The sequence below is a fragment of the Ixodes scapularis genome, unplaced genomic scaffold, assembly GCF_016920785.2.
Source record: "Ixodes scapularis isolate PalLabHiFi unplaced genomic scaffold, ASM1692078v2 PGA_scaffold8__174_contigs__length_109621045, whole genome shotgun sequence".
NCBI classification, from domain to species: domain Eukaryota; kingdom Metazoa; phylum Arthropoda; class Arachnida; order Ixodida; family Ixodidae; genus Ixodes; species Ixodes scapularis.
The window spans coordinates 69280871-69293997 of NW_024609883.1; the positions used below are offsets into that span (position 1 = coordinate 69280871).

The following is a 13127-nucleotide window of genomic DNA, read 5'->3' on the forward strand; positions in this document are numbered from 1 at the left end:
AACCGCATCCATCGTTAAACTACACACACAAGTCACAGCCCACGCGCTGCTACTTCCGAAACCTAGAGCGAAGAAAAACCGGCGACGGCAGAGCGGCAACTTAGCACGCCCGGACACCTCAAAGTAAGCTGCAGTCCTTGAGGTCTACCCACTATCCTTCAATGAAAGGTTGGCGTTTAACGTCACCACAAAAAAAAAAAAAAAGAAAAAAAAAGCAGACAAATTTGCGCTTTTCTAGTCGCCGTCTGCACACTGGTACGACGCCTGGAACGCGTCTCCGACTGGTGCGTGTACCATATCCTACAAAGGCCGTGTTCCAAAATTTACTCGATCTTACTCCAGGATAAAGATTTTGTACCCTGGCCTTCCAAGACCTACCTGCGTCCAGTGTTCTTCAGTCTGTGTTGTCACGTGACACGACCCGCCGGAGTAACCCGGATCCATTGGGGTAAGATTCAGAACACAGCCAAAGTGGTCCCTCGATTTCTGCCGGATGGCGTCATACACGTGGTGTGCTGCCGCCAGGCGCGATCCTTGCGGCGTCACAGCAGTGGTGCTGGATATGGCAGACGCCTGTTCCGCTGAAGGTGGCTCTCCAGTTCGACAGCCCACGAAGCTTCGGAAGCCAGGAGTTGGGACGCCGCAACAACAACAATACTCGCGTTTGCTCCCGCTTTTTTTTTTTTTTTCCGGAATTTTTATTACAAGCCGCCAGGATCGCAGCCTGACACTTTGGCTTTTGTAACGTCATTTGTTGCCATTTGGGCACCATTTTTGAGGCACGAACGGAACAATTAAGACGTCAAAAAACATTCCTAGGATACCGTAATATACTGACGATAATAATCCCTGGAGAAGGCGAACAAGGGGGACAAAGTATAATCATCGTAATATACTGTCATCTTTGTCTGCTAACCTATGGAACGGGTCCTGAGCATGTCCTGATCGTGCGCAACCCAAGCAGCACAGATATTTATTTATTTTATTTTATTTATTTCATTTTATTTTGAGTGACTCACCAACAGCTTAATGCCTCCCTAGTGGTGCTCTTATCAGTGAGTCAGTTAGTAGTAAGAGTTTAAACAGGATAAAAACGAAATGTGAGGACAAAACAATAGTCTCAACACACTTTCGAAATTTACGATCATCAAAAGTATAAAGACTAACATTCCCACAAATCTGTTCTAAATGGTTACACGTCACTTGTAGGCGTGTCATGGGTGCAGCATGGTCAAATTCGTTAGGGTAAAACAAAGTATAGAGTCTACAAGACCTACGAGGAACGTGCAAGTAGATGTGACTTTGTAGCTCTGGTGAATCCAATTATAGCATTTACAATATTATACAATGGCCATTTACAATTATACCATAAATTATACCATTTACAATACTTGGCCAATCATTGGTCAATGGCTGGCAATGGTCCTTTGGCCAGTGACGAGACAGTGGCCAGCCATTGGCCGATGACTGGCCTTTCTCTGGCCATTAGCCATAAGCCATCGGCCAACCATTGGCCGATGAATGGCCACTCTTTGGCCATTGGCCAGAAGACCATCGCCAGCCATTGGCCAATGCATGACCAAACTCCGTGCTGCGTCCTTCCTGCGGAATAGCAGACACTGCGCATATGTCCGCAGCTCGGCAAGTTCGCTCGTGTTTTGTTTTGGTGATGAGCGCCAGGAAGGTGTATGGCGTGATTGCATCTCAGTTTCGGAGGTTGATTGTGCTTAGACTTACGATGCCGCAAGCGTGGCAGTGATGTTTCCAGCGAAGGCTGAACGCCGAGAAGCTCGCCGAACACTTCATGCAGCGTGACACCGACTCCGCCTTGACGAGCACGGGCGCCCGCTGTCCCAACTCCAGCCCTTCGGGTGTCTGGAAGGAAAGGCGCCGATGAAGACGCCACCGCACAGCGACTTCAGAACTTTGATTACAAATGGGATCGATTCGAAGCTAACCGAATTAATAATTTCTTAGTTTAACCGCAATTTACACGGTTATCTATCGGATCTCATTAGTTTTCTTAAATGGACCGCGTGGTAGATACCAATAGGACATCAAACCTTCTTTTTTCGCAATCCGTGTTTTTCGCAGGATTTATTTGGCCAGCGTTCAGGGAAACACTCCGTAAGTATACAGGGTGTTTCACCAAAGACTGAGAATTACTAAAGATTGCACCTGAAATAAAGAAACGATTCCTTCTGGTTAACGCTGTTGATCGCGGTGGACATCAGGTAGAGTGTGTAAAGTGATGATTAGCGAAACATTTACCTATAATACCGTAATTAATTTCTTAAATATTTGCATTAGCTGTTACACATTCCAGTACATTTTGTTTACCTTTTGTCCAGAAACACCGACTTTGAGGGAACTTTTCCTTTGCTTGAGGTCGTGGGCAGCCTTGGCCAATATCTGTGAGCAAACAATGACGGTCACTCCGTGCCACCTGAATGTTAAAACTTCTGCGTTTAAACAACGGCGCTGAGCTTATTATATCGCTGTATATTTATCAACTCACTTGCATCCAGACCAATTTTTCTTCGGGAGACCTAGGAAAAAAAAAAAAAGAAAATAAGAGCGACAATTACTTCTTTGACGACGATGTCTGAGCTTTCAATAAAAATAAAAATGTGGAAATTTAATCATAAAGTCGATTCTACTGTTTAAACATACTGTGATTACTGTGATGTGTCAAAATGCTCGCGTGTAACAGGCTAATCAGGGGATTGAAGCATAAGAAACAAGTTCGCACTATTTCGGTAGAAAGTATATAGTATACCATAGTGCGCGAACGGTAAGCTCAACTTGCATTGTTTAGTCTTCGTGAGAGTGATTATTCCGTGAGACAGGAGCTCCCTTCAGGGAAACCACGTTAACGGCAGTTTTTGAGCTAAAACGTTTTACCTGGAAAGCTAAGTCTCTTGAAAATCGGCTCATTTCCTCGTCATACTCATTCATTCAATGCTTGCGTCTACTCCATTTATGATCATATATATATATATATATTGTTAGGATGGAACCTTTACTGTCCGTCCTTAATCCCAGAACCTAACTGCACGTTCCCCCGGTCCGTCCTCGTCGTCTTTCCCATTCCGTGTTCGTCCTCTCGCGGCACGTGCGCGGCACGTGCGCCTGGCATAGTCCTTCGCCAGACACTCCTCACAGGTCTCCCCCTCTTGAGACGTGAACCAGACGGGAGTATATCTGAAACCGGCTCGTGGTACGGTGTCAGCTGGTCCGCGTTAGCCACGTGTCGGTTTCGCCCAGTAACTGGGTCCTTAAGCACAAAGTCGTTAGCACCCAGGCACTGGACCACACGGAAGGGCCCCGTGCGGCGTGGAGCAAGCTTCGCAGTAATGCCTTTGGCCGCATCGCTCAATGTGTGGGCATCAAGGAGGACAAGGTCACCTTGACGTATTGTTGCAGGCTTCCGGTGCCGGTCGTAATACGTTTTCTGGGCCTGCCTTGCTTTCTCTTGGTGATCGCGAGCGAAATCGAGTGCGTCGTGCAGGCGCCGAGTGACTTCCGCCGCAAAAGCATGACATTCTGAAGCTGGTGGCTCGCTGTCATCCTTGAGTCCCGCCACTTCCCACGGGGTGCGAAGCTCTCGGCCGTAGCAAAGGAAGGCTGGGGTAAATCCGGTGACGACGCTTTCTGCCGTGCGCATCGCGAAAGCGATTTCAGGAATGTGCTGGTCCCAGTCTCTGTGGGTGGAACAATATGCTCTAAGGCTCTCCTTCACCGTGCCATTGTGCCTCTCTACCATTTGTCCTGATGGTCTGTATGGCACAGTGTGGCGGTCGGCGATCCCCCAGTGGCTTAGGAGACCTCGAAACAGTTTACTGACGAATGGCTTGCCGTTGTCACTGGAGATGGAAACAGGTGTGCCATGTCGGCAGAAAACTTGCACCATGCACTCTATAATGGTTTTGCTGGTTGCTGTTCGTAAAGGAAAAAGTTCAATAAACTTTGTGAATTTGTCGATTATCACCAAAAGGTATTTGTTGCGTCTAGGTGTGGTGGGCAGAGGTCCTACAATGTCCACACTTAGCTCCTCCATCGGTGCAGTGGCCCACTGGCTGCTCATAAGCCCTTGTGGCTTCTGGCGGCGGGCTTTAGTGCGTTGGCACACTTGACAGGAACGAACGTGCCTGGCGACGTCAGCTCTCATTCCCAACCAGACAAAGCGGGAAGAGACGCGTTTTAGAGTTTTAAAAAAACCTGCGTGAGCGCTTGTGGGATGGTCATGTGACATCTTAAGTGCCAATTGGCGAAGATGGGTAGGGAGCCAGGGCACCTTTCTTTCCCCGCGTAGTTGAACGAGGAGGCCGTTGGCTTCTACTTCTGTTGTTTCCGCCAAGTCCGCCAGTAGGCGCCGGTCAGGGTCATCATCAGGAAGCTTCATGCCTTCTTTAACACTCAGGAGCCTCGACAAAAGAGTGTCCTGCTTTTGCTCGTCAATTAATCTTGCTCTGTCGCTCAAGCAGGTGACATCGTCGATCAGGGACGCTGCTGCAGCTGCCTCAAAGGTGATCTGAGGCTCCGACTCTGGTGCACAGATGGGAAACAGCGTTTCAGGCAGGCTCTGATCAGGTATGTCTACCTGCTGGAGAGGTGCCCTACTGAGGGCATCTGCTGGGATATTCGCAAGCCCTCTCCGGTGCTTGATTTTGCAGTTGAAGCCCTGGAGTCGAAGAACCCAACGCTTGACTCTTGGGGAGGCCTGGTCGGTGCTGAACATCCAGGATAGTGAGGAGTGGTCGCAGTGGATTTCAAACTCGGTAAACTCGAGGTAAGGTCTGAACTTGTCTACTGCCCAGACCACTGCGAGACACTCCCACTCCTGGACGGTGTAACGTCGCTCAGATTCAGTAAGCACCCTGCTGATGAAGGACACCGGTTGCAGTTGGTCGGGGCCTTGCTGTAGAAGCACTGCAGCTATGCCAACTCCGCTGGCATCTGTTTCGACGACGAAGGGCCGATTCAGGTCTGGCAAACTCATCACCGCATCGTGAGCCAGTGCATCCTTGAGCAGGGTGAAGGCATGCTCCTGCTGGTGATTCCAGATCCACTTTCGGTCATTTCTCAAGAGATCGGGGAGAGGGCGGGCAATAATGGAGAACTGTTGGATAAAGTTCCGGTAATAGCCAACCAAACCCAGAAAGGCTTGCAGCTGCTTGACTGTGGTAGGTCGGGGGTAGTCGAGCACCGCCAACACCTTCCCCTCGTCCGGCCTACATTGTCCAGGGCTTATTACATGGCCCAAAAACTTCAGCGACTGGCAGCACACCTGAACCTTGTCGGGGTTCATGGTGAGTCCTGCTGATCTGATGCGCTCCAGGACTTCTCGGACATGTGCAACATGGCTGTCCAGCGTCTCTGAATACACAAGTACATCGTCCATAAATGCCATAGCAAATTGGTGGTTGATTCCATTCAGGACCCTGTCCATCAGCGTTTGAAAGGAGGCTGGACCACCTGCAACACCAAACGGCATCCTTGTAAACTCGAAGGTGCCCTGGTGGCATATGAACGCCGTCTTCGGAATGTCGTCCTCGCGCATAGGGATTTGGAAAAAACCCTGCGAAAGGTCAAAGCTTGAGAACCACTCCGCTCTCCCGAGTTGCGCCAGCAGCCAGTCGGTTCGGGGCATTGGATACACTGGCACCCTGGTGCGTGCGTTGAGCGGCCGGTAGTCTATGGCTAGGCGAAAGCCTCCGGACTTTTTGGCCACCAGAACAGGTGCACTGGTCCACTCACTGGTGCTCCGACGCACAAGTCCCTGTTCCCGCAAGTCTTGAAGGCAACTGTCAATGATCTTTTGTTTCTTAGAATTGACGGGGCGCAACTTGCAACGAACGGGTGGACTGTCTCCTGTGTCAATTCGGTGCTCGGCAAGGGAAGTGCAGCCGGGAGTTTTGGTGAAGATTGGCCCAAAGATCTCCAACAATTTCTTTATAGGAGCATACACTCCCGGTGTCTTTGCAGAGTCTCCATCGCCTTCGGTAGCACTATGGCTGAATGTGATGGCGCAAGTTGACTCCTCTTTGAAGAGGTTCTCCAGGGAGTACGAATATTCTTCTGGCCCAAGCTCGCTGCTTGCTTGCTTTATGGCCTTCACAAATGGAACAATGCGCTGGGGCTCTGTTCCAATTGTCCATCCCCCAAGCGCCACATGCAAGGAGATATCTGTCACTGTAAGGAAATCCCTTCCTAAAACAATGTCTCTGCAGAGGTCGGGCATACACAGAAAACGTTGTCTCCGGGAACCGGCCGCCCACCGGATCTTGCACCGAAGAGATGCAGTGGACTGGGACCATCCTGTTGCCAGTCGTAGCGTGCGCACTTCCCTTTTTTGACTGGCACCTGTGGCTTGAGCAGCTGCGATGGCCGGCCGACCCAAGAGACTGACGCTGGAGCCTGTGTCGAGCAGCGCCTTGAACGTTGATGATCCAATGGTAACGTCAAGGAGAGGCTCTTTTCCCCCGGCAGTAGTCGCCACTTGCAGCGCTCTGTCGTAGATGCTCACCGGGACAGCATCTACCAGTGTCCGTTTCCCGGACACTGTGCTTGAAAATGGCCAGGCTGTCGGCACCTGAAGCAGAGGCCTGGACCCAAACGCCGACCCGTGGCACAGGTGCGAGCGGAGTGACCGATTCCTCCACATCTCCGGCAACGGTCGACTCCTTGTTGGCGCTGATGCCACTGAGACATCGGCCGAACTGAATCTGCAACTCCCCCTGACGTTGTGGGCCCTGAAAGCTGGTCCCTGTAGTAGGCTGGTTCGATTGCCGCAGGATGGAGTGGCCAGCGATACGTCGATGGCATAGCGACTGCTGCAGATGACACAGGCGCTACTAGAGCCGGTGCGAAAGTAGCGGGAATTGCAGTTTCCGTCCCGGGGAAGTCGCTGGTACCTTGTGCCCGGAAAGCTAGGTCACGGGCCACCTGGTTGCTTCTTGTGGGGGGCGGCTTGTACTGAAGACGCCGCCAGGCACGCTCGCTGAGGCCGTCCGCTGCCTTGGCGAGCTCGCTCAAATTCGCGTACTGCGTCCCTTCCGCCAAATCCTGGAGCTGGGGATGCATTTGGCGTAGCACGCGGTCGACCTTTTCTGAGTCGGGCACCTCTTCCCCGATTCTTTCGTAAAATTCGGCGATGGTGTAAATGAATTCCTTGAGGTTCTCCTCGGGGTGTTGAGTGCGGTATCTCAACTCGTCCTTTAGACGTCGCTTGGCGTCGATTGAGGCAAACTCGGCACGAAACGCCGTCTTGAAATCATCCCAACTGCCGAAGTTACCGATAAAACGCCACCATAATTTGGCGCTCCCATCCAGTGCAGCCGGAACGACCTGGCTGAGACGGTTTTCAGTGGTGACTCCCGTAATCAAGCAAAAGTTTTCTAGCCTCTCGATAAATTCTTCGGGCGACTGTCGATCACTGAAGCCTGTGAACTTCGGCAACTGCGCCGCAATTCTCGGCAGAGGGCCGCCAGACGGGTGGACTGCAGCCGCGCTCACCTCGGGTTCGTTGGCTGGGGGCACTGCAGCAGTCAGTAGCAGTTGGCGCACTTGAACACAAGCTCGCTCCCGCTGCATCACGGATCCGTCGGTTTGTCTCAAAAGGCGGGCTATCAGTTCATCTGGCACCTCCAGGTTGTCCATCTTCGATCCCGGACGAGCCCCCACTTGTTAGGATGGAACCTTTACTGTCCGTCCTTAATCCCAGAACCTAACTGCACGTTCCCCCGGTCCGTCCTCGTCGTCTTTCCCATTCCGTGTTCGTCCTCTCGCGGCACGTGCGCGGCACGTGCGCCTGGCATAGTCCTTCGCCAGACACTCCTCACAATATATATATATATATATATATATATATATATATATATATATATATATATATATATATATATATATATATATATATATATATACATATTCAAGGTTTTTCATCTAACTTGTATTGAGACTTACAGAAAGCTGATGCGCGCTACGCGGGTCGAACCAACGCAGTGTCGTTCGAGAAAGTCAGATATTTTCGGAATGCTCGAAACTGGCTAATTAACGCAGTTTAATTAACCTTATAAGTATTTATTTTAGCGTAAACTATGCAATGCAAAAGTTGCAGAGCTCGTTGAGAAACATCTCATCTTGACGTTTCCACCAGGGTAGCCTTTTGAATGTCTGCCATTTCAAACTAAAAAAAAATCGCGCGGGATTAAAAAAAAAAAGTCCACTTTACTTTTTTTTTTTTTTTTAGTTACGTGGGATTTTATTTTTTGTTTAACTTGTTCACTTTCTTCGGGCCTCGAAAAAATGAAGCACGAAGGCTACCTCGATGGGGACGATAAGGTAAAATGTTTGTCGCTCTACAGCTTTTGTATTGGAGAGTGTACGCACGACAATAATATATAACAAGTTATCTAATTAACTGCGCTAATTAACTAACTTGGCACTTCGCAAAAAGAGAATCCTGACCTGCTTATAGGATAGTGAACAATAATGCGTTGGTTCGACTCGCGTATAGCGTGCACCTCAGCTTTCTTTAACCCTTAGCACAAGTTAGCTGAAGCACTGCATATTGGATTAAGCGGTAAACAACCAAATCAAACAAAGGAAGCGGAAGACATGGGAGAGAGAAATGTCTTACGGCGCGCAGAGTTCGATGGAGCGACCCGTGTTTTTGATATAGAAGCTGTTTGGCGTCTCCAGGTTATCGCCGTCTTGGACCAAGAGCCCGTCCAGTTCCAGGCGGGCCCTGACCCGATAGCACGGCCCCGAAACCACGCGGTTGCTCATGAGTCGCTGACTGCACAGCAGCACCAGGTCGTTCAACTAAAAGAAGAAGAAGAAAAAAAAAGATGTTTACAAATCTCTGCAATCCGAAATTAGAGGGAAATCCGAGGTGTGTTGATTTTGCGTTATGCCGTGTTTTCTGCACCCTCCTCCTTCTCCTTTTCCATACCCTCCCATCCTCCTCCTCAGTGCCCTCCCCTCCTCCTCTTGCGTACCCTCCCGTCCACCTCTGTAACGCCGACGCCGCGAAACACCGGAACAAGCGCCTAAGAGCTGCGCTCTAATATAGTAAAGCGAAACACCCGAGGACTGGTAGTGACTGAATAAAGCAAGAAACTGGAGGGAATTCCTTGCCGTAATTAGACATGAGGAAGATACATAGAAAGGGGGTTTCCTGTAAATGTAAATTATCTCCGCTGCAGTCTCCCTGCCGTATTTAAATTTGGCTGGTGGCGTTGATGTGATACCGTGACGCGACTGGTGTCACATGACACCGTGACGTCACGCTACACTAAATTCTCACCGAATATTGCGGACACAACTACACACCACGGGATCCGCTGCGAAACCTCGCCAGAAAGGACTGAGCAGTGAAACGTGAAAAACGTATGAGCAGAAACCGCTATGCGCTGCGCTGCCGAGCCATAGCAGCCGTTGCTAAAGCTGGGACGTTGCGGCGCGGCATTCGGCACGCCAAAGCTCTCATGGCATCAGTGGCGGTTGCTATCGTTACGCCATTTGACGGAGCGGCAAGACGCCATTTTTGCTCATATGTGCTTCACATTTACGTAATCGGTAGAGAGAAAAAAATGAAGCCAGTGAGATTATTCTATGTCATGCCCCAAACGATCATGGTGCAAGGCCCGATGCCTGAGTTCCGCGAAAGCTCATACAAACCAAGACTAGACGCCCTAAAAACAGTTTTATCGAAGCAGACGGCAAGAAGTGCTGAAGAGAGCCTAAGGACACTAACTGCGCTTGGTCTTCACAAAAATCAACTACGCATCGCCGAACTCCGTGTCCCCGCCCAAATGTAGCGTTTGTGCTTTCGAAACTTACCGTTTTCTAATTCAGAAGTTCTAAGCGATTTTCGGAAATGATCCAGTTAACAAGTGGCGGTCCATAAAGCCCACGAATACATAAAGACCAAAGGCGTCTGCTGCCACAAACGCCATTTTCTAATCGAAAGTTTCCGGATATAAAATCAAAATGTTGTAAACGTTCATAAAACACAAATATTATGCTTCAGAGACCAGAGGAAACAAATCCTAACTGAATTACCAATAAAAATGTACGAGAAGAATAGCAGTGATTTCTCGTGCGTTTCGCTGACATACGCTGATAATGTCAAATACCTAGGGATGCACTTATACCAACATATTAAGTGGGTTCATCTAGAACTAAGGATGTTAATGGCGCAGATGTATCACATGCAAGACCTGGTCCCTCGGTCCATACTAAGAATGATATGCAATACACTGTCCAAGTCCGCATTTGAATATGGAATAACAGTCTAAGGACCACTTTGCCAAATACCTACAACTAAAAATAGAATCGATCCAAAAATGGATAGCCAAAGATATGGGTTACTTAAGTGAAGAAACTGACCTTCAAACTATCGGCACAAAGAACTGGGTTGTTGCATTTGAGAGACCAGATAAAGCAGGATGTTATAATAAAACATGTTTTCAACTACAAAGCATAAAGCGAAAAATGGCAAAGGAAGAATGTTAAGACCGAACAGAAAATGCCCATTGAACTACTTATTTATACCAAATATGAATAGGCCACATTAAATTATTATGTACCCAAGATTTTTAATGAACTACCTGAAGAGTTACTCAAGATAAACCCCCCCCCCCCAAAAAAAAAAAAAAGTGTCAAAAACCTGGGTATTTAAACAGAGTAGAAACACACCTAGAATACTGGTCCGCTTCGATAAGTTGAATTGTAGTTAAAAACGTAAGGCCAAAATGGAACATATTTTATACATTACTGCTGTTTAATGAATTAGCGGAGTAGCCTAACTATGTTTTTCTTCTTGGTATGCGAACGCAAAAGAAAACAAGGGACACACATAAGCACGTCAGAGCTAGAGACTCCATTTAGTTCGCAATGGCTGCCTGTAATACAATTTACAAATTCTCTAATAAAAAAAACAATGAAGATAAATCTGTCGCGTCCCACGCACAAGCCAGCATTGGCTTATGTGGGATTCACATCTAAACTGTATTTTAAGAAGCAAATCAAGATTGTATTGTATTGTATCGTAAACTTTTGAATAAGATAATGGCAAGCTCTGGGACTTTGGCATCTGATCCGGACCACTTGCACCATATTTCGGGTGGAAACTGATACTTCGGTGATGTATACTTTGAGGAGAGAAGATCATGGTTAACTATTCTTTCAATCACCCTGTACTATATGGACAATCGGTACCCATGCTGAAAGGTAGATAAGACGTCATAATGGGTTCCCCCTAAAACACCAAAGTGAATTTAGCGCCTGGTATAATGCTTTTCTCCATTTTATCGCCTACTCAATAGGTGGTATCCCCTGGCGGCCATATATCTGAGTCCGTGGCTGCTGAGCACGAGCTAATGGCGAGCTTCCAAAGTGCTTTTGTAACGTGCATTCCAAACCATCAAGCTGGCCGATCTTAGCAGCCAGTACGTGCGAAGATTGTACTGAGTATGCGCTATAAACAGCGCGCGAAAATATGACACCCGCTGAGCCAGATCGTGACGCGCCCCGTTCTGGATGCAAGCTTGTGCTTATTCCCCTCACCACAAACATGTGCCTCTCCTGGTGGTCCGACGACCGCGCGCTGATCTTGGTAATCTTGCCTTCTCGCAGCAGTTCCCGAGTTGGGCTGACCAGATCCATGACTCCGCCTACCATTTCTTGAATTTCGAGGAGCTTCTTGAATTTGTCCTGCAACATCAAAACATCCCTTTGAGGTAGCGGTCGCGGCGTATATAATCATAGAGTCATTGTAATATACGCTAAAGGTTCGACTGGTGCTAGTAACTACGCGACTTTCGGGATTCGAATTGAAGCAGGCAGCAACCAGTCTACATTTGCGGTGTTTTTCTGCATTTTGTTCGAGACAAAACCCCGAGACTGTGGAAAGACGAAGGACAACAGCCTCACACAAAGTCTCAAAACTGAGACTCTGTGCGTTGAGTTGTCCTCCGTCTTTTTCCCAGTCTCGGGGTTTTGTCTTAAATTATGTAAAACCTTCACCAGCTCGTTTGCGCCCTAACGTTTTGCATTTTGTCTCTTCGCCGGAGATTAACAGGGATCACCTTTGTTGTTTGGGTCGTAGCGAGTAGTATATACCTCCATTAACAATATGACAATTTAATTCTTTTAGTTAGTCGTTTTTTCCATCAGTGAACAATGTGTTTGCTCAGATGCATTATTTTAATTCGTATGAAACAAAGGCTGTCGATTTCAGAGAGTACCTTACATCTATTCATTACTATTTTGTTGCAAACACGCGGACTAGAAAATAACGCAACTATAAGTAGGGTGTTGAGTCTTATTTCGGAGAGAATAAAAAGAGGGGGATGGAAGTTCCACAACTGAGCTAATCTAAAGTCCGTTGCAACCTAAGAACGAAGGGCGAGGGTAAGACGGGCCGGGGAGGAGGAAGCAGACGGAACGCTAAAGAGAGGAGGTTTCCCCCTCTCTTCTACAGTGTTCTGTCTGCTTCCTCCTCCCCGGCCCGTCTTACCCTCGTTCTCCCTGGTGCGTTCGCCGACGGCACACTGCTTAAAATAGTGACTAGGTGCCAGAAATGTGTATGTCACACTTCTGCTTGATTGAGCTCTCTTTCGGGGGGATCGGTGGCCGAGTGGTCTAGCGCACACCAGCTCGGAGCACGTGGAGCGAAAGCTCGCGCTGCAGAACCCAGGGATCCTGGGTTCGAGCCCCAACCCTGCCCGTTTCGATCTGAATGAGCATCGTACCGGCGTGCGGTCGTGTATCACTACTGCGTGGTGCACGTTAAAGACCCCAGGCTAGCGGCTGTACCGCACTGGCTAAATTTCTCATCTACAGCTGGGAGACTCGTCGCCCCTGTGAGGCAGACCAAGTTCTAGGCTGTATAAACACACAAACAACCCAATCTTTTTTTTTGGAGCTCTCTTTCGCCTTTCTCGCTGAGCTCTTTTTCGCCTTCACTTTCGGAATCAGGCTTCAAAAGCACGAAAAGGCTCATAGATGAATATATCAGAAAACGTTGGATTTCCGAAAAATCTTGAAATCAGTTAAGCCACTAATTCCAATTGCCATCGATACTGCAAAAGCGATGGGACCCATCAAATCATTAA

At 48.5% G+C, this 13127-nt stretch overlaps 1 protein-coding gene across 1 annotated transcript in view; it reads right to left on the reverse strand.

Annotated features, from left to right (window-relative positions):
* The window catches only part of LOC120841456 (FYVE, RhoGEF and PH domain-containing protein 2), a 59010-nt gene that overhangs the window by 7780 nt on the left and 38103 nt on the right, over positions 1-13127 (reverse strand). Inside the window, exons 11-15 of the mRNA XM_040212344.3 lie at positions 11578-11724; positions 8645-8829; positions 2519-2549; positions 2341-2412; positions 1738-1875 (exon numbers count right to left, since the gene is read on the reverse strand). Of these exons, the coding sequence (XP_040068278.1) occupies positions 1738-1875; positions 2341-2412; positions 2519-2549; positions 8645-8829; positions 11578-11724 (573 nt within the window). The remainder of the gene's footprint in view (positions 1-1737; positions 1876-2340; positions 2413-2518; positions 2550-8644; positions 8830-11577; positions 11725-13127) is intronic.